Source organism: Nuphar pumila, chromosome 5 (assembly GCF_984573655.1).
Source record: "Nuphar pumila chromosome 5, dmNupPumi1.hap1.1, whole genome shotgun sequence".
Classification (NCBI taxonomy): Eukaryota; Viridiplantae; Streptophyta; class Magnoliopsida; order Nymphaeales; family Nymphaeaceae; genus Nuphar; species Nuphar pumila.
Window position 1 is genome coordinate 67,874,340 of NC_143253.1, and position 22,863 is coordinate 67,897,202.

A 22,863-nucleotide genomic window follows, 5' to 3' on the forward strand; every position below is an offset into this window, starting at 1 on the left:
AATTCATGTGATTTATTTCAGTGTGGCGGAGCTCCGGTGGGCACGTGCCACAAAGCGAAGAGTAGAAAAGGTTAGTCCTTGGGTAATTTGTTTTGGACTACCGCATTTTCTCTGTGCTCATGAAGATTCAAGGTGATGTTGATTGCTGCTTGCTTTTGCTTTCATTCTTTCTCCAGATTGATGATGAAACCGAGTTGATTTATGATGGCCCACTAATTCCTGGACCTAGAAGAAGGATAATCTTCACCACCCAGCTAATGCATCAAATATTTTGTCCCTTACCGGCAGCAGTTCTCTCTGCAGAAGCAAGTACAGAGTATGAGACAACAACCTATATTCTTGCTAAAATGTCATTAGGAGATGCTTGCAGCCTCGTCTCCTCCTCGGTGGCTGATTCTCAAGCACATGCTGATAAGGACAACTCGTAAGAACCTTCATTGCAAATATGCTATTTACCTAATTGCTTCTAAATAATCTGTTATGGAGGATAGGGATGCAGGTCATATGGTTCTATAACTCTCGAAATTTGATGCTGGCATGATGTTTTTAAAGTTTCTTTCTCTTCCTTTGCTAGGACATCTGTGAAGCCCAGGACATTCAGAAGACTAGGGGATCAGTTTATCTCAAAATTTGTGGAAGGCTATATTGAAAAAGCAAGGAACCTGGAAACTGATTTTTTGAGGTACTATCAACTACAAGAATACCAACCTAGTTCATTATTGTTCTCATTAGGCATATTATTTGGTTTCTCCTCTTCTATTTGATAGTATTTAATAACCATTACATGGAATCCATGGCTTCAGTTTTTACTAATATTGCAAATTAGCATGGTTGGATAAAACCTATCTTGTTTGTGACTGTCATATATATACAACAACAACAACAATTACGCCTTCATCCCAAAACAATTGGGGTCGGCAATATGAACAAAAAAAGAAAATTATTCTGGGTCTTCCACATGAATCCTTCTCCTCCAATCATTTCTATCCAATATCATGTCCTCGGTGAGGTTCAAAGCATTCGTATCCTTTCCTATCATCTCCATCCATGTCTTCCTAGGCCTACCCCGACCTCTTTTAACTAATATATTTTTCCATTTCTCCATCCTTCTAACTGGAGCATCATTCGGCCTTCGCCGAATATGTCAAAACCATCGTAAACGATTCTCTCTCATCTTATTTTTAATGGGTGCAACGCCTACCTTCTTACGTATCTCATCGTTCAGAATCTTATCTTTTCTTGTATTTCCACACATCCATCTAAGCATACACATCTCAACTACACTCATTTTTTGAATATGGTGTCTCTTGGCAGCCCAACATTCCGTACCATATAGTAAAGCGGGCCTAATAGTCATCCTATAAAACTTTTCCTTCAATCGCAATTGTATTCTACGATCACACAATACTCCACTTGCACTTTTCCATTTCATCCACCGAACCTTTATCCTATGATTTACATCTCCATCAATTTCTCCATACTTTTGAATGATAGATCCCAAATATTTGAAACAATCATCCACCGGTATTTCTTGCTCACCAAGCTTCACTAGACTCTCATCACTACTTCGTTGCTTACTAAACCGACATTCCATATATTCTGTCTTACTCTTACTCAACTTAAAACCTCTTGCTTCCAATGTCTGTCTCCATAATTCTAACTTAGCATTAACCCCAACTCTAGACTCATCAATCAAAACAATATCATCAGCAAACAACATACACCACGACACATTTTCTTGAATTGATCTCGTAAGCTCATCCATCACTATAGCAAATAGGAAAGGGCTTAAAGCAGATCCTTGATGTAACCCAACCGTTATAGGAAAATTGGTTGTCACCCCTCTACAAGTGCGGACATTGGTTACTACTCCTTCATACATATCTTTAATTATACTAATCTATTTGAGAGAAACACCTTATGTATAGCTTCCATAGTTGATCTTCCAAGCATAAAACCAAATTGATTCTCCGATATCATGATAACCTTCCTCAACCTAGACTCAATCACCCTCTTCCAAAGTTTCATAGTATGACTCATGAGTTTTATACCACGATAGTTTGTGCAATCTTGTATATCACCCTTATTCTTATATAGAGGTACCAAAGTACTCTTCCTCCACTCATTAGGCATCTTATTTGTCCGCCAAATCTTGTTAAAAAGATTTGTTAACCATTCTAAACCTTTCTCTCTTAAGCATTTCCAAACCTCAATAGGTATACCATCCAGGCCAACTGCCCTTCTTGATTTCATTTTTTTCAAAGCCTCAGCAATTTCTTTCTTTTGAATATTGCGCATGAAGTCACGATTCATCTCATGAAAAGGAATGGAGAAGTCTCCAAGATCCTGAGCATGACTTTCATTAAATAGCTTATCAAAATAATCTTTCCATCTCTCCTTAAGCTCCTCATCTTTGACTAAAACCCTTTGCGTTTCATCTTTGATACATCCAACCATACCCAGATCCCTCGATTTCTTGTCTCTCATCTTTGCAAGCCTATAAATATCCTTCTCGCACTCTTTGGTATCCAACTTGTCATAAACCTCCTTATATACCTTATCCCTCGCGTTTCGAACTACCTTTTTAGCTTCCTTCTTTGCTATTATATACTTTTCCAAATTCTCATTATCACGACTCTTACTTAGATTTCTATAACACTCTCTTTTAACCTTAATAGCTAATTTGACATCCTCGTTCTACCATGATATATCCTTACCTAGCGGTGCACCGCCTTTAGACTCACCCAATACCTCCTTAGCTACCTTTCTCATGCCACCCGCTGTCTTATTCCACATTGATTCTGAATCCTCCTCGAGACACCAATCAACTTCCTTAACTACCTGCTCTACAAACATTCCTTGTTTAGCTCATTTTAGTGCCCACCACTTAATTCTAGGATCTATCCCATGTCTATCCCTTTTGCGGCATTGTCTAATTCTAAGATCTACAATTAAGACTCTATGTTGTGTAGCTACACTTTCTCCCGGTATAACCTTACAATCGATGCAACAACCCCTATCTCTCTTTCTAAGTAGGAAAAATCTATCTGACTCGTATTAACCCTACTTTTAAATGTTACTAGGTGAGACTCCCTCTTCCTAAACCAAGTGTTTGCTAAGATCATATCATAGGACAAACCAAAATCTAAAATCTTTTCTTCACTTTCGTTTCTTTCTCCTATACCATAGCCTCCATGGATACTCTCAAATCCGTCCCTACTAATGCCTACATGTCCATTAAGGTCACCGCCGATGAAAAACTTTTCTCCGTAAGATATCCCTTATACTACTCCATCTTAATCTTCCCAAAAATGAAGCTTAATGGAATCATGTAAGCCTACTTGAGGTGCATAAACACATAATATTGATAATATCCGTACCTAATACTAATTTAATAAGTAAAATCCTATCACCCTTCCTACGGACCTCAACTACATTATCTATAAACTCACGACTCATATATATATATATATATATATATATATATATATATATATATAAATATAAAAGAAGCATGTAACAGTGGACTCACAAAGTGTCCACTGTTATTGGACACTTTTCCGCTGTTCACCGCGTGCTGATCAGTGGTGGAAAAAAAATCATGTTAAATCAGGCATTAGCAGCGGTCGTGACCACCACTAATGCCCGATTTTCCGCCCAGGTCATTTGTGGCGGTTGTGACCTGACAATGACCCAAAATCGTGCAAAATCGACGAATGAGTCATTCAACGTTTTGTGCATCGATATATATATATATATGTATATATATATATATATATATATATATATATATATATATATATATATATATATATATATATATATATAGAGAGAGAGAGAGAGAGAGAGAGAGAGAGCATATTAGGCCCCATTTATCTTTCTGCCCCATTGGTTTTAAGTGTTTTATGATAGATCTGAACCATTAGATGTGTTTAGCATGCTCGATTTAGTGGGAATCGACTCTTGGATCATGTTTTTTCGACAAAAAAACATGTTTTTCTGAGCCGAGAAAAACTGGTACCTTCATTGCCATTGATTTTGGATCACCAGAAAAAACTGTATACAGGTCAGATTTCGGCGATCCAAAAGCCGGTTCCCACTAAACAAAACCTATAGATCACATCTACGGTGTTAAACATAAAAAAAATACTTAAAACTATGATTTTTGAAGGGGGCTAACGAGACCTAACGAAAAAGGGGGCTTAAGGAACACATTACTCATATATATATATATATATATATATATATATATATATATATATATATATATATATATATATATATATATATATATATATAGGAAGGGAGACCGTCCAACCAAAGGAAGGTCCAAAATCTACAACCAACGATGATCGAACGACTCCCCTTCTCCAATGCTTGATCATCTCATCAATCGGACCTCATATATTTGTTCTTTATAATTTATTTAGGAAGAAATATGCTTTACACAAAGACTTTACGATATATAGGCATGTTTTTCGAAACATAAAAAATTGTTCACTCACAATGCATTTAAAACTTTATAATACAAATTATTGTGGGCCATTGATTTTTACCGCTTTAAAAAATGCATCTAAACATAAAAAGTTCATAATTCAAAACATGTCGGTTACTAAATGAATGATAAAAGTCCAATATGTAAAGTCTGATCGATGATAAACTTGATCATTAGAGAAGGAATGCAGTCGATTATCATCACTTGTAGATTTTGGACCTTCCTTTGGTTGGACAGTCTCCCTTCCCTATATATATATATATATATATCATGGTCACCTGTATCGTTAAAGGTAATTCATCGTCGAGGGTATTTCTCGGAGAGATTTTCGAAAGTTGATAAATTTTGAGAATATCCTGGAAAAAACTCGGGATTATAAAAAAATGGGAAAATATAAATAACAATAAAAAAGCTAAGAAAATAATAAGTTTTGCATTATTTTTCTTTCAAAAATATAAAGAAACATGTTTTAATGGTTTTAAAATATAAAAGAAACAAAAAAATATGAAATGCAAACTTAAAATAAAAAAAAATTCTTAAAAAATTTCATGATATTATCGCGATATTTTGAAAATATCACAATATATTTTTGATATTATCAGCTACCTTGAAATAGCTGATAATATCGCGATATTTTCAAATTATCGGTGACAATGATATATATATATATATATATATATATATATATATATATATATATATATATATATATATAGAGAGAGAGAGAGAGAGAGAGAGAGAGAGAGAGAGTGGTCCTCCTACCTGTCCTCACTTTAAAAATCTTATGCAAATGTGTTTTTCGGTAAATCTGACCGTGTGGATATGATCTACATGGCCAAAGACCTACTTTGAACGTTTTTTTGCTTGAGAAGTTTCAGAACCATTGATTTTAAATAGTTGTAAAATCCTATTTATACATAAAAAAAACTTGATTGTAACGTTCATAGGTTTTCGGCCATGGTGGTTACATGCGTCAGATTTGTCAAAAAACACATGGATTTTTAAGGTGAGGACAGGTGGGTGGACCATCATCTCTCTCTCTCTCTATATATATATATATATATATCATAGTCATCTCTATCATTAAGGGTAATTTCTCGGCCAGTGTATTTTTCGGAGTGATTTTCAAAGTTTGATAAATCTCAGGAATATCTCGTCAATATATACAAAATTAAATAAAAATTCTAAAAAATAAGTAAAATATAGAAAATAGAAAAATAAAAGAAACAATCATTTGTTCCCAGACTTCCCTTCCTTTCCTTTTCTTTCTTCCCTTTTTTCTTTTCCTTTCCTTCCCTTCTTCCTTTCTTCTCTTCCTTCTTTTCCTTCTCCCTTTCTTCTTTTCCTTTCCTTTCCTTTCCATTCCTTCTTCCCCTTCCTTCCTTTCTTCTCTTCCTTCTTTCCCTTTCTGTAGGGATACTTATCGCGATATTATCACGATAAATATAATTTGCTGATATATTGAAAATATCGCGATACATTCCCGATATTATCAGCTACCTTGAGATAGCTGATAATATCGTGATATTTCAATATATCGGTGATATCGGTATATATATGTGTGTATATATATAGTCATTTGTATCATTGAAGGTAATTATTTTCTAAGAGAGATTTTCAATAAGTGGTTTTTTCTTTGAGAAAATTTTGGGAGTTTTAAAAAATAAAAAATAAAAAAAATAATAAGATGAAAAATAAGAGGTTTTGTATAATTTTTCTTGTGAAAATATAAGGAAATAAGTTTGAAGTCTTTAAAATACAAAATAAATAAAAACTACAAAAACTAGGCTTAAAATATATAAAAATAAGCTTTTTTTTTCAAAGGTATCATGATATTTTGGCTATATTATGGGCTTACCTTAAATTGCTGATAATATAGCCCACAACTTTCAAAATACCGGCGATATTGGTGGCTATGCTACTTAACTGCCATAACTTATGGTGGTACACTCTTTGATTTGCAAATTTAAGCTCAGAAGCTGAAAAAAACCAACCTTTGGATCATGTTTATCAAGTTCTATTTACTATTTTCGTTTGGTAAAATTGGTTCAAATATGATGTCTTAGAGTATTTCTAAATCATCTTTATCTTCATGAATGTTAGCCATTGAATTTTCACTAACTAAAAAATTTAATCTTATGCTATATTAGACATGATAAAACCTCCTAAGATATTAAATAAACCATATGAAATACGTATGTACGTTTTGATTTAACATTTGGTGGCTAAATCCATGCAAACAAGAGTATTCCACTTCCTAATATTGCGGTTCAGAACTACCACACACACACACACACACACTATCTTTCTAGTTCAAAATCATAGATGCATTCAACATTGTTTATGTGGTAGGGATTTTATCTTGGATTGTCATTTTGATGTAAAAACATGTTTTTCGGCTCATGAAAATTTAGTGTGATGTGGACCATTGATTTTTTAAGCACTTAGGAAACCGGCTTACACAACTGCATGATCCAAAACATGTTTTCCACTAAACCATGTAGGTCACACCTGTAAGGTTGGGTAGCTATGTCACATGGGTGTGGGTGCGGCGATGCGACACTTTCAAAAAACTTGGGTGCGGGGGTGTGGGAGGGCAAAAGTATAAAAAATATTATATATATATATAGTTTTTAAGTTTTAACAATGAACAACAATAACACTAATGAAATAAAAAGCAATTATCATAATATCATCAAATCAATTCATCATCATGCATGCAATTAATCAATTAACAATCTATAATTCTATTCTACATCATAAAAACTAACACCATAATTAAATCAACCTAAATATATTATAGAAACAATCAAATAAGTAAAGCAGAAAAGAAGTAAATTATAAAGTATACTAATAAAAGAAGCAAACAATGCATAATTACATTCCAAAAGTATATCCTACACAATGTATATGATGATGAGGTAATGGATCCTAATAATTTTCTATTTCATCATCAAATGTATCATAAGAAAGAAGACTGACTCAGATAAATCCATGTTTGTAATGTTGAAATCATGTTCTCTCTCTAAGTCACACTCTTCTTGGTTTACATCCCAAAATTTGGATGATCATTGTCTGCATTACAAACCTAATTTGAAAATGTTAAATACAAGTATATTTAAATAAAAAAACTAATAAATAGTCAAATAACTAAGAGAGCAATTAGTACTTGTATTTATCATTGGTTCGCGAAAGTAGTTGAAGATTAGAATGAACATATGCTAAATCCTCTGCACGCTTGTTGGTGAGTTTGTCTCTTCATGTTGTGGATTTAAGAATATGTGCTCCAATTTCTTTCACAACAGGATGAACTAGCAAGATGAGATAGCAATCTCAATACAAGACGTTGGAGAAGAGGTGTTTCTGATTCAAATGTTAACCACCATGTGATAGAATCTATATTCTCCTCCTCTCTCGCTAGTAATGCTTGTCCATATAATCTCGAAGATGCAATTTTTTACACTCTTGTGTGACTTAATTCAGAACATGTGATTCTGGATAAAGTCTTGTCATACACATATTTCTATGTCTTGATAGCTCTGAGTCTAAATTTGGAAGGACACGACCAATACCACCTTTTTGCCATTTTTTTTCATAATATTTTGGATTAAGAGAATGTGTCATGCAATGCAACGGAGTGTTGCTCTTATCCCATATTTTGACTAAAATTGAATGAATATGGTTAAAAAACTCTGAATCATCCAATGCATGATTTTTTCCTTCATACTTGAAAATTACAACTTTTATTTTTTCAATCATATTATCCCACATTTCATAAACTACTCATTCTTATCAACTTCTCTCAACATTTTCTAAATAGGTTGCATAAATTGAAGGAAATATACAGCTCTGTCCCAAAATGTATCAACAATGAATTTCTTAATTTCTTGAGCCTTGACATCATCATCAACACGATAGAATGCTTAATTTTCATCAGTTACCATGCTAACCAAAACATTTTTCACTTTCTTAATCCTCTTTACCATCACAATGATGGACGCAAAACGTGTTTCAACGACCTTCAACAATTTTATGTCAGAATGCCTATTAAATATAACATTACCATGATGGTGGTTGACAACAAAATTCTTAATGTTTTTGACATTTTTTTCTAATTCCTCAGTCAATAAACATATAACATATGCTAGTGAATTTTCTTCTTCTTTATGGTGGCCAGATTTAAGTTGTGTGCTATACAAGGAGTCCAAAAAATATGAGGATACTCAATCTCCAAACTCAATGTTGCACTTTTACAAACTGGAGCGTTGTTTGTGATGATTTTTACTACTTTTTGATCACTTCTTTTATTACTTCTATAAACATCCCCTTCAAATCAATATTTTTATATTCCCCAGACATCAGCTGCTTTCAAGAATACTGGGTCACTAAGTGGATGAATTTGAATATCTGTCCATCCATCAGAAACAATGAAAACTTCATTTTGTTCTCATGAATAATTTTTAATCTCTAGTAATCTCTCAAGATTTTCCCTTTCTTCTGCAAGAAGTGTAGTTCGTAGTTTTTTTTGAGCTTGGAGGTATATAGCCACTCAAATTACAATTTGCCAAAGAAGTAACTAAATCTTTCTAATAAGGATTTCTAGCTGCATTAAATGGTAATGAACTAGAATAAAAATACCTTCCTACTTTTCTATCAATCTCCTCCCTTCCATATGTATTGAATGATGCTTGTATTGTTCTTTCTTCTACCTTCTACATGTACTTTTTTTTAGCATCTTCTTGGTAGCTTAAAAATGGTACACTAATTGCACAAAAAGCACTCATTATCTTCCTCTTCTCATATTCATCTTGTATTTTCTTGTATTGTCTTCACATTGCCTCATCAATTCTTCTGCATCCTGAAATGCCATGTCTTAATAGCTTCAACACATGAGCCTTAACTTTTGTGTAAGACCCAACAAAATCTCTTTCACAGAGCTTGCATCGAAATCTCTTGTTTCCACCACCTCCTTCAGTTTTTGAAAGTTTATCTACATGTGCTCATAGTGGCCTCTCATCATCATATGTTGCTAAAGAACTTGAATCAACACACCCGCTACAACTACCAGCAACACTGACAACATAACTCACATGTGCGGATGAGGATGACGTAAGTCCTTTTTCTTTATCTGTCATTTTTGTCCTGAAAACAAAAAAAATGTTATATTAAAATCAATTATCCACACAATCAAGATTAATAATATTGAGTGCAAGGTCAATAACATATACAATAAGTTCTAAAAAATATAGTAGGAATACTTAAATAAATACCGAAAGGTACGAGAAAAATATATAACAATAACATTAATGCAAAGCGACCACTCCTAAGCATGGGATTATAAAAAATATATATAAGTGCAGAGTTTGCACTCTGCAGACATATTTTTTCACTTAACTTGAACTGCAAATAACATATTTTTTCACTTAACTTGAACTGCAAATATATTCTTCATAGTCTATTTAGTGAAAAACATGCATTAAATTAGGTATCTTTAGTTTTATGTTTAAATGGGTTTCTAAAGAGATCCAATTAAAATTAACAGTCTATATTGCAACAAAACTTTGTGATAAAAAATCAAATGTTTTGGTTGAATTAATTCGATATCAAAGCATATTTTCTAGTAACAAGCCATGATAAACGCATCTACAATACATTCATGTTCGGATTTAGGAAAAACACCAACAACTATGCTTTCTTTTTTAATTCGTGTGTGTGCGTGTCACAAATATCACCCATATTTTGAAAATATTGCAATAAATTAGTGATATTTTCAATTGACAATATTATAACAAAAAAAACTATTTATTATTTTTAAAATATTATCTATTTCTTGTTAAATTAATTCAGTCCAAATCATGTTGCTTAGAGAATAATCAATTATAAACATATCTACAGGTTTGGATTAAGCATTAAACACATGTAAATAAGAGTTTTAAAGTTATCCGATATATATATATATATATATATATATATATATATATATATATATATATATATATATATATATGAGAAATGAACATATTAGGCCTCATTTCTTGTTTTGCCCCATTCTACCCTATAGTTTTGAAGTGTCTTATGATAGATTTGAACCATTAGATGTGTTTAGCATGCTCGATTTAGTGAGAATCAACTTTTGGATCATGATGTTTTGATGAAAAAGTGTTTTTATGAGCAAAAAAACTGATACCTTCGAGAAGGTCAAATACCTTTAGCAACGACTTTTGTTGCCACTAAAGGTGTTAGTAATGAGACTTTTAACAACAACAAAAGTCTTAGTGCGGAAACCCGTGTCCATCATGCCCGATGGACGCTCAATGGAAGTTCATTTTGGTCATGTTCGAAAGTGTTCATGCAACTACCACTCTTTCTCTCTCTCTCTCTCTCGATATATATATATATATATATATATATATATATATATATATATATATATATATATATATATATAGGAAAGAGGGACCATCCAACCAAAGGTCTAAAATTTACAACCAACCACAATCAGATGACTCCCTTTCTCCAATGCTAGACATGGGGAAGCACGCTTCGGAAGAGCAAAACATGACACTTTCAAAACGTCGGGGGAAGCATAGGTTTAAAATGGGAAGCACACTTCCCATTTAGGGGAAGCACACATTGCCCTGTAATGCATGTGTTTTCCTTTGTAATTTTATAAAAAAGAAACTTTTTTTTAAAAGGTTATAATGGTCATTTGTCATTTGAAAAGGGAAAGTCAAAACCCTTTTCGACTTTCCTCTCTCTCTCTCTCTCTTCTCTCTCGTTCTCAACTCCACCTCCGGTGATCCTAGGGCTCGGCTCTGGCAAACCTCGACGACGTGAGCGACTTCTGACGACCTCCAACTCTGGTGATGATGGTTGTTTTCAGGTACAAGCCTTCTCTCACTTGCTCAGTCTCTCTCTCTCTATGAGTCTCCTTCTCTCTCTCTCTCTCGCTCTCTGTTTCTTACTCTCTCAGTCTCTCTATCTCTCCCTCTCCCTCCTCACTCTTTGTCTCTCACTCTCTCTCCCTCTATCTTTGTCTCTCTCTCACACTTTCTCCATCTCTCTTTGTGTCTCTATCTCTGTCTTTGTCTCTCTCTCTCTTTCTTTATCTCTCACACTTTCTCCCTCTCTCTCACACACTTTCTCCGTCTCTCATTGTCTCTTTCTCTATCTTTGTCTTTCTCTATCTTTGTCTCTCACTCTTTCTTCGTCTCTCACTCTATCAGTCTCTCGGTCTTTCTATCTCTCTCTCTCTCTTTCTCTCTCCATCTCTTTCTCTCTCTGTCTTTGTCTCTCACTCTCAAGTTAACAATTTTTTTTCCTTGAAAGAAACTCTCACTCTCAGACATTGCTGGTAATATTGTTTTATCTTAGGTTGACTTAAAATGGCTGTTTTTTCAGTTTTTTTTCATATTATTTATGTATTTATGGTAACTTGTTTTTGTTGATAAATTTATTTGCTATTTTGCGCCAATTATTGTTAATGGTTCAGGGACTTCAGTCTATCAAGTTAATCAATCTGATTGTATATGTGCTTTTTTTTAATCTCCATGGCATTGTTTGTAACTATAATTTGTATATCCTTTAATTTGCTGTTTTCTCGTTTTCTAAACTGGTTTTTCTCAGTTACCGGAAACTTCTAGGTAAGTGGGGAAGCACACTTCAAAAGCGCAAAACGTTGCTCTTCTGAAATGCGTGGGGAAGCACCATTTTTTGGGAAGCGTGCTTCCCCCTCGCTTCCCCTATTTTTTTTCAAAATTTTTTGTATTTTTATTTTTTTTCTCTTTTTTTGTTTCCCCCTCGCTTCCTAGGTTGCTTCTGGTTCGCTTCCTAGGTCGCTTTCGAGACGATTACTGATTCGCTCCTAAGTCATCCCATGCTTCTCGCTTCCTAAAATTTTGAAGGTGCCTCGCTTTCTCAACTGACAACCATGGTTTTTCTCATACTCTTGTAGTCCTATTCCTTCTGTTTTTTGATTTGTTGTTATCTCATCTTTGAACTGTGTTTTTAAAAAAATATCTCACCCATCTTTTTCCTTTTATTGAATTTACCCAATCCACACTTATATTTGTCTTCACTGCTCTTTGCTTATCTATTTTTGTGGAAATCCAGAGTCATAAGTTTTGGATATCAGATCTGCAGGCTTTCTTTTAGGCTAACATCATCATTGCCAGAGTTGATGTCAGCATCCTACCAGCCAGCAGAGCTTGCCGACTCTATATTCCTACTTGTATTGTCTTTGAAGGTCTCTAGTTGAACCTGTTTAGATTAATTTTTGAACACTTGATCGTATTGTGTTTATGCTGGAAGATTGAGGTCACATTTGTGCTAGTTGTAATGAAAAGAGGCAGAAGCACCAATAGAGCAAAAGTCACTCTTTAAGAGTGACCACTAGAGCAACAAACACAAACACCAAATGTGCACACACAAAACTCTCAAATATAGAAAATGACTTAAAGTCATAAGTTGGATATTATTGAAGAAAGGAAGAGAAGGGTGAAAAACCCATACCTACAAGAGGAGAACACCTCCTCTATTTATAGAGGAGGGAGGCTCAAAGAAGGGACCACAAGGGGGCTCCCTTGTAGTCATTGGGAGCCCCAAAGGTCAGAAATCTGACTGTTGGGGCCCCAACGACTACAAGAGTGGGGCCCCTTGTGGTCTTACAAAAAGACAAAAATAAAAAAGGAAAAAGTAAAAAAGGAAAAAGAAAAAAGTAAAAAACAAAAAATACATTTGCAGTTTTACAAGAATACCCTTATCGGGTATTTCACTAAAAGAGAAACAGTATATATATACATATATGTATATATATATATACATATTTTAACACGCCCCCTCAAACTTTACGGGGAGAAGACCGAAAGTTTGCTAAGAAGAAACATAAATCGTGGAGTTGGGAGCGCCTTGGTGAAGAAGTCAGCTAGTTGATACTCTGAAGTAACATATGGTAATGAGATAGTCCCTCTGAGGTATTCGTCTCGAACATAATGGCAATCCATTTCGATATGCTTGCTCCGCTCATGAAAGGTGTGATTGCTGGCAATGTATATCGCACTTTTGTTATCACAACAGAGCTTGGTGGGAGTGGAAATGGGAACGCCCATGTCAGCAAGGAGACTTCTGAGCCATACGATTTCCATAGTTGTCATTGCCATGGCCCGATATTCAGCTTCAGTGGATGACAGTGAAACCTTCTGCTGCTTCTTGCATCTCCACGAAATGAGGGATTCACCTAAAAAAATACAAAGACCCGTTATTGAGATACGATCATTGGGATTTCCTCCCCAGTCAGCATCAGTAAAAGCAGTTAAGTCAAGAGATGAGAAAGAGGATAAGAAGAGTCCCTTGGATATAGTATTTTTGATATATCGCACAATCCTCATTACGGCTGCCATATGAACCGAAGTAGGTGCATGCTGAAACTGGCTTGCTGCATGAACCGCATGAGCTATGTCTGGACGTGTGATTGATAGATAGGTGAGAGATCCGATTAATTGATGGTAGGGGGTTGGATCCTCAAGAAGAACACCATCTCCAAGTCTCAGTTTTGCATTAATAACTTCAGGAGTCTCAACTTTCTTTTCATCAGATATTCCTGATTTGGTATAAATTTCTGCAGCTAATTTCATTTGAGATAGGATGCATCCTCGCGGGGAATAAGCCACTTCAATCCCTAAAAAATATCTCAAATAACCAAGGTCAGACATATCAAAAGTTTCTTTTAACATAGACTTTACATCATTTACTCCCTTTTTGTCATTCCCAATAATGATCATATCATCAACATACAGTAGAAGCATAATAATGGAATCACCTATCCTTTTAACAAAAAGAGCAGTGTCAGTATAGCAAGAAGAAAATCCTAAATTGATTAATACGTTACTAAACCTATCATACCAAGCTTTAGGAGCTTGCTTAAGTCCATATAAAGCTTTTTTTAATTTCAAAATTTTTCCATTTAAGTTCATACCTGGAGGCGGTTCCATATAAACTTCTTCATTTAAATTACCATTCAAAAAAGGCATTTTTGACATCAAGTTGAAAGATTGACCATTTTTTAACTGAGGCTATAGCAATAAGAGCTCGAACACTAGTCATTCGAGCAACTGGGGCAAAAGTTTCATCATAATCTACCCCATACTCTTGGGCATATCCCTTGGCAACCAACCTAGCCTTATATCTTTCCAATGAACCATCACTCTTAGTTTTTACTTTAAAAACCCATCTACATCCAATGAGTTTCTTGCCATTGGGAGGATCAATGATTTCCCAAGTTTGTGCCTTTTTAAGAGCATTAAGTTCAAGTTCCATAGCTTCATTCCAATGAGCATATTGCTTAGCATCATTGTAATGAGATGGTTCATGAAAGGAGTGAAGAGCAAGTAGGCATGCTCGAAAGTTAGGAGAAAATGAATCATACGAAACAAATCTATTTGGTATTTTGGAAATCCGATTTGATCTTCTTTGAGAGGTCTCTTCGATTGACTCACTTTGGGAAAATTTTTCAAGGGCACAAGGAGGATTTCTTTCATTCCTTCTAGAATAGACTTGAATTTGTCTTGAAACATTTTCTTCTAAGTTTTGATCATCTCTTGGATGTTCAGAATGATCTTCGCTAAGGGATTCACTAGGATCAATATGATCATTTATGATGTTTTTTTGAGGCAACAAGTCAAATAGGAATGAATAATCAATATTTTCATTTGGTTGGTGCGAAAAACCATTTTCCTCTTCAAGGAATGTGACATCTTTAGAGATATAAAATTTGTTCTTAAGAATGTCAAAACATCGATAACCTTTTTGTTTTTCGCCATATCCCAAAAAGATACATTCAATAGCCATAGGAGAAAATTTATCATTTTTGTGAGTTAGAACAAAACATTTACATCAAAAAATTCTTAGTCTTTTATAATCGGGAGACATATTGTAAAGTTTTTCAAATGGAGAAAGATTTTTCAAAGAGGATGAAGTTCTATTGATAAGATATGTAGAGGTTAAAACTGCTTCGGCCCAAAAGGATTTTGGAATATTTCTTGAAATTAATAACGTTCTTGTAGTTTCTATTATGTATCTATGCTTTCTTTCCGCAAGACCATTTTGTTGCGGAGTGTTGGGGCAAGAACGTTGGTGACAAATTCCATTTTCTTTTAAATAGCTTTGAAAATCATTGGACATATATTCGCCTCCCGAATCAGACCTAAGAATAGATAGATTTCCCAAAAATTGGGTTTTGACCATTGCATGAAATTCTTTAAAGAAGGAGAAAACTTTGGATTTGCGACTTAGGAAGTAAATCCACGTGAATCGAGTAAAATCATCAATAAATACCACATAATACGAAAAACCTCCTTTAGACAAAATGGGGGAAGGTCCCCACACATCGGAATGAATAAGTTCAAATGGCCGAGTGGTAAAGTAACTTCTTTGTGGAAATGGAATAACTTTAGATTTCCCAAAAATGCAATCTTTACAAGTCATGTGATTGTCTTTACAAGTATTGTTCAAAAACGGAAAAAGAGACATTTTTACAAAATTTGGATGGCCAAGTCTCTCATGCCATATTCCAATACTTTTGTCTTTTACAAGATCGCAAGATGACTTAGATGGAAGAGTCAAAAAATCCATAAAGTAGAGGTCACCCCTTCTATGGCCTTGCCCAATCAGCTTCCCTGACTGGAGATCCTGCACGGTGCAATCTTTAGGTGAGAAAGAGACTTGGCATCCATGATCGGTGATTTGAGAAATGGAAAAAATGTTTAAATTAATTTTAAGAACGATTCTTACTTTAAGAACGAAAAAATCTTTAAAATCAAGTGTTCCAATACTTTCAATTTTTAATGATGTACCATCGGCCGTTGAAACACAAGAGGATATGGGTTCGGAAAAAACATTTGAAAGAGAGTTTTTATGAGATGTCATATGAAAAGAAGCACCGGAGTCTAGTATCCACATACCTGGAGGTGATGAAGAGTAGGCGATGGCGGCTCCGGATGTTGAAGGAGAAGTCTTAAGAAGATGTTGGAGAACTTCGGAGATGTGATTTAGAGTTTCTTTGATATCTCCTTCTTTGGTACTTTCTTCCTTCTTTGGAGAATTTTCCCCAACCGCGGCTACCTTTCCTTTGAGTTTTGGACAAACCGGTCTAATGTGTCCCTGTTCATTACAATAATTGCATATTATTCCCTTTCTAGGCCCATTACTATTTTTGGTAAAATGGGGAGGTCTATATGCTTTAACATTCGATCTGGGCCTAGTAACGGCCAAAACTTCATCACTCTTAATGCTCAAGCCAAGTCGAGTTTTTTCTTGACATATCTCGGCAAGGGCATCTTCAATAGGTAGGGCTTTGCTTCTATGGAGAAGAGATGCCCTTATTTGTTCAAATTCTGGGCGAAGACCATGAAGAAATTGGAAAAAATGTTCCTTTTCAATTTGTTCCCTTCTTAATTCAATATCTTCCGGAGCCACCCACTTAGGCTCAAGAAGAGCAAGTTCATCTCAAAGAGGAGTTAGAGAGCTAAAATAGTCCCAGACACTCATATCCATTTGTTTGGTGGAACGGATTTTTTCTTGACAAAAAAATTGTCGAGCAAGATCCTTTTGGGTATACATACCCTTAAGGAAAAACCAAGCCTCATTGATCCTTCTAAATTTGGCAATATTAGCACAATTTTTAAGGTCTACATTATTCATAAACCATGCCAAAATTTTGGCATGGTTGCTTTCCCAATCCTCAATTTTGGATTGATGATCATTAATAGCTTTGATGCGCTTATCGCCATCTAAAGCTTTTTTAACTTCATTTTCAATTTTGGTGAGAACAAGAGAGGGTTCAGGAGTAGTTCCCATAACAAAACCCCAAAGTTTCTTACCTCTAAGATGATTTTCCATAGCGGAGGCCCACATGAGATAGTTGGACCCATTTAGCTTAAAAGAAAGCTCCACTTTAGAGTCACGTTCCATCGGCACCAAAAAGTCTTTCCTTTCTTCAAAAAATTGAGAGGCACACGTTCCAAAGAAAAGCCCAATCACCAACCGAGCTCTGATACCATGTAATGAAAAGAGGCGGAAGCACCAATAGAGCAAAAGTCACTCTTTAAGAGTGACCACTAGAGCCACGAACACAAACACCAAATGTGCACACACAAAATTCTCAAATATAGAAAATGACTTAAAGTCATAAGTTGGATATTATTGAAGAAAGGAAGAGAAGGGTGAAAAACCCATACCTACAAGAGGAGAACACCTCCTCTATTTATAGAGGGAGGCTCAAAGAAGGGACCACAAGGGGGCTCCCTTGTAGTAGTTGGGAGCCCCAACGGTCAGAAATCTGACCGTTGGGGCCCCAACGACTACAAGAGTGGGGCCCCTTGTGGTCTTACAAAAAGACAAAAATAAAAAAGGAAAAAGTAAAAAAGGAAAAAGAAAAAAGGAAAAAGTAAAAAACAAAAAATACATTTGCAGTTTTACAAGAATACCCCTATCGGGTATTTCACTAAAAGAGAAACAATATATATATATACATATATGGATATATATACTTATATATATACGGATGTGTATATATATATAAGTATATGTATATATATATACATATTTTAACACTAGTTTGGATTGTTAACATCTTTGTTAAACTGTGAAGCTTCTTCATCTCCTGAATGCTAGTTGAAATTGCTTGTAACAGGTTGCATTTATTAAATGGTTGCAACTTGCAACAAGAATATGAATTATACATATTTTTTATGTATTATTTATTAAATGATTGCAACATGATGCATTTGTTAGATGGTTGCCTGGAATACATGATTCAGTTTTGAGATTAATAGATCAATTTTAATGTTATCTAGTCATGTTTTATTTTGTCAATGATAATATAAATCTTATATTTTGATAAATTAGAAAAATATACATTTTCGCTTCTCTTTCGCTTCTTGCTTCCCTTTCAATTCCTAATTGCTTCCCTCTTCGTTTTCCCATCGAATCCTTATTCGCTTCCATTTCGCTTCCTAGGTCGCTTCCGAGACAATTTCTGGTACGCTTCTAAGTCGCTTCCCGCTTCCTAAAAGTGCCTCGCCTCCCGTTTTTGCTTTTCGAATCGCTTTCCCGATTGACAACTTTGTTTCGGACCTCATATATTTATTTTTTAGAATTTATTTATTAAGAAATATGTTATACACAAATGTTGTAAGTATCATAGTGTATCGTACAATATGCTACAATACATATCGTATCTATGGGGTGTTTCGATATGCTACACCCCTGTACCTTATGATACACTCCGATGTGGGGGCGTATCTTACAATACTTTATAAATGCAGTTTTAATGCACTTATTTCATTTTTTTTAAAACATATAAGGCTCCTTGGGGCTAGTTCGTATTCATCCCAAAAGATCTTAAGAGTGATTTAGAGAGTTTTTTTTTTTAAAACAAGATGATGTTGATGATACTCAATGATTGACGTTATTTAATTCATTTTTGTTTGAAATTTTAAAAAATTAGTTATGTAAAATTTTTAAGCATTAAAAAAACACTGATTTTTTTGTTTATGTAAACACATTATTATGAATCTTGTGACTTATTAGGTTAGATTCGTTATTTAATATGCATATTATTTCATAGTTTGCTTTTTTCTTGTGAGATATACATGCCATTTATAGCAAAATATCTTGATTATTTATTGTTCGATGTCTTATGCATGCCATTCTTAGCATTTGATATGTAATATTATAATTTTATCTTTTGCAATTCATCATTGTTCGATGATGTTTTATGCTTCTCATAGAGACATAAATGCTTCATATGTGATTTTTGAAATTCCACTAGAGGGGGGGTGAATAGTGAAATTCTTTAAGAGATCGATAAATTAAAAACAGAATGCAATAAGGCACAACACATAAAACACAGAGTTTATACTGGTTCGGTCAAAACCCTGACCTACATCCAGTCCCCAAGCAAACCACTTAAGCTTTCCACTATAACATCCGAGTTACCGGATAAATAGTACAACACCCTCTTCCTCAGAGGTCTTCTCTCAACAAAGAAGGGGAACACCCTCTTTCACAGAGGTCTACTTCTTTCAACAAAGAAGGAAAACACCCTCTTTCATAGAGGTCTTCTTCTCTCAACAGAGAAGGGACACACCCTCTTTCACATAGGTCTACTTCTTTCAACAAAGAAGGAATACAGTGAATAACAGAAAGTTACAATACTTCTTATAGAACCTTCAGAATGATATGAATGCACAAATGAAGGATTCTCAGAATGTTCTGTTCTTTTCACTCAGAAGATACTCTTTGTCAAAGAGCTGTTCTTGACTTTTTCTTTTTCTTTTTCTAGGCTCTCTTTTTCAAATATCACTAGGAATTTTTCTCGTTGTAAGCTCACATGTCCATATGAATAAATTATTTGATTGTGTTTATATAGCCTTAGAAAAATAGTCGTTGCCTTTTTGAAATGATGGTCTTTTTGGGATGTGAGATGTCAAGTCATTTCAAACAACAATTTATGGATTTTCGAAAAAGTCTTCTTTCTATAAAAGTAGTGTATGGGGTACACTAGTCGTTGTAGTATTTTAAGTATGATATATTTTATGTAAAAAGTCCATTTCTCATAATAAATGACTTATAGTACATTGAACGTTGGATTATAAACTATCATGTAGTTTTGTCTTTATTCACATTAATGATTTGTAGTACTTTAGTATTTTATTTAGAAATCATCACTTCTTTACTTAAATGGGTGTAAGTACAATAAATGCTTTGAGTCCTTTAATTTGTAAATGGTCAAATCTCAAAATACTTTATTATGTGCTACTTAATGTCTACATAGAGAATAAAGACTTTAAGCAAGTCGACATTCTTTGAGTTGTAAAAAGTAACTAAAGTCTTTTCTAAACATATTTAGTTTTTCTTTGTTTAGTTCAACTAGTCGATTTCTATGTTTTGTCTTTTTCTTACATACTTGCAATCATTACTTTTTATTTGTTTTCAAGTTGTCTTAATACATGATAGAAGGTACAATTATTGCTTTTTGAAATCATGAGCTAAAATACCTTTCTCATAAAAGTTTGTAAGAAGGTACAATGATTGGTTTTTAAAAAGGTGCTTTTTGAAAATATCGTATACTTTTATGAAACATAGCTTTTGTGAATGAGTGACTTGTATGATAAAGTATGCAATATGCATGCTTCTGAAGGTTCTGTTACATATGACTCTAAAGAAGAAAAAAATCTTCATCTTGAAGTAGCCGATTGCTTTAGATGATCTTTGAGAATGCATTGACTCATCAAGCTTTTTCTTCAAGGAGTATGATTGCACCAAGGTTGTACTTTAATCAGGAGGTCTCCATCCTTTTTGGGTGAGATATCCTTACATCAAATACTCATTAGATACATGACAAAGCATATCCAGTCATAATATAACATTTTTCAAGAAAACATATCATCATATCATATTAAATCAAATATGACAGTGTATCATATTGTGTGTCATCAAAATATAGTTTCTCAACAATTTTATGGTTGTATTTTGTGCAATTCATCATTGTTTCATGTGTTATGATTTTTTAGAATTTTTGCTAATTTGTCTCGACTTTTTAGAATTTTTTGAAAAAATTTATTAAAAAATTATGATTTTTTTAATGATATGATACAATACTTATCTTTTTATGGGCCAGGCCGATACGGGTAACGATGTGATACTTACAACCTTGCTTTACACGAAGACTTTACGACATATAGACATATTTTTTGAAACTTGAAAACTTGACAACTCACAATGCATTTAAAACTTTACGGTACGAAGTATTGTGGGCCGTTGATTTTTAGCGCTTTCAAAAACACATCTAAACATCAAAAATTCATAACTAAAACATGTCGCTCGCTAAATGAATGATAAAAATCCAATATGTAAAGTCCAATTGATGAGAAACTCGATTAGTAGAGAAGGAACACCATTGATTTGTGAAAATATCTTCAAGAATATCAAGTTCAAAGATAACTTGATTAACCCACAAGATTCACAAAGAGGATAAGTGCACAAAGGCACAAGGAAACACTCACAAAGGAGCACAAATGCAAAAAGGCATAAAAAAGTAATCTTTTATTGAGAGAGGGAACACTACAAAGCATTGTTATACAATGGGGAAACACCCCTTATTTATAGGCTACGAGGGACCCAAGGAGGGGCTCTCATATAGACGGTGGGGCCCCTCCAACTGTCATATTTATGACCGTTGGAGGGGTCCACCATATAGACGTCTATATGGTGGACCCCTCCAAACAATAAGAAAAACAAGAAAAGTGAAAAGTAAAGAAAAAAGAAAAAGAAAAAGAAAAAGCATATTCAAGTGAATATGCGTGATACATGTGAAAAGACAGTTTTACCCCTAGAGGGTATTACAAAGATATATATATATGTCTCTCTCTCTCTCTCTCTCTCTCTCTCTCTCTCTCTCTATATATATATATATATATATATATATATATATATATATATATATATATATATGAGATACAATTTAACATGATTGTCATCGGTTGTAGATTCTCGACCTTCCTTTGGTTGGATGGTCCCCCTTCCCTATATATATAGCCATGTCATGATGTCCTAGTTTTACAAAACTCCCCTACCGTGCTAAGTATGTCCATGTCATGTCCTTTGTGTCCATGTGTATGTGACATAGCACATCAATGTAATATGGACATTGGGAATTTTATCTAAGGCCAATGAGTTCCTTTCATTATTTGCCCTGGTTAGTATACGGTGGTATTAGGTCAAGTACTCATAGTTTGCTCACTGCTCAATAGATTGTGGATGTAGAATTAATTTTGTATTCCATCGGACCATTTACTGCTCCACAGGATCAGCATTTCAGTAGATCTCTGCAAATGATTTTTGCAAAATTCGAACTCAGATGATTATTGCTTACTTCTGTGTCTCAATTTCATCATTGTAGTCTGTATGATGTAGTATGTTTTTTTCTGTTAAAGCCTTCAAGACAGTTTTATCAAGGTTGCCAAACTAGGAAGTGGAAGCCGGAAATGATATGGTAAGCGGAAGCGAGAAGTGAAGCATCCTAAAATTTATAGGAAGTGGGAAGCGAAGTATCAATTTGAAAGTGAAATAGGAATAAAAAAGAAGCAATATGGTAACTGAATAGGAATCGAACAAGAAGCAAATAAAAACTAAAATATAATTGATTATTCTTATATTTCATGATTTTTCAGTAAAAGTTAATTTTTTGTTAAAATATAACAATGATGGTTACCAATTTAGAGAAAGTACATGAGAAGTGAGTAGAAGCGTGAAAGGAAATACATAAAAAACATGAAAAGAAACGTGAGAAAATCTTATAGGAAACCTAA

General features: G+C 34.1%; 1 protein-coding gene across 5 annotated transcripts in view; it reads left to right on the plus strand.

The window, feature by feature from the left end:
* LOC149837744 (uncharacterized) overlaps window positions 1-22,863 on the plus strand; it is a 65,424-nt gene that overhangs the window by 38,832 nt on the left and 3,729 nt on the right. For all 5 annotated transcript variants that reach the window (XM_090006196.1, XM_090006198.1, XM_090006197.1 and 2 more), the window contains 3 exons: window positions 22-70; window positions 177-424; window positions 575-682. In XM_090006196.1, coding sequence (XP_089862322.1) covers window positions 22-70; window positions 177-424; window positions 575-682 — 405 coding nt within the window. The remainder of the gene's footprint in view (window positions 1-21; window positions 71-176; window positions 425-574; window positions 683-22,863) is intronic.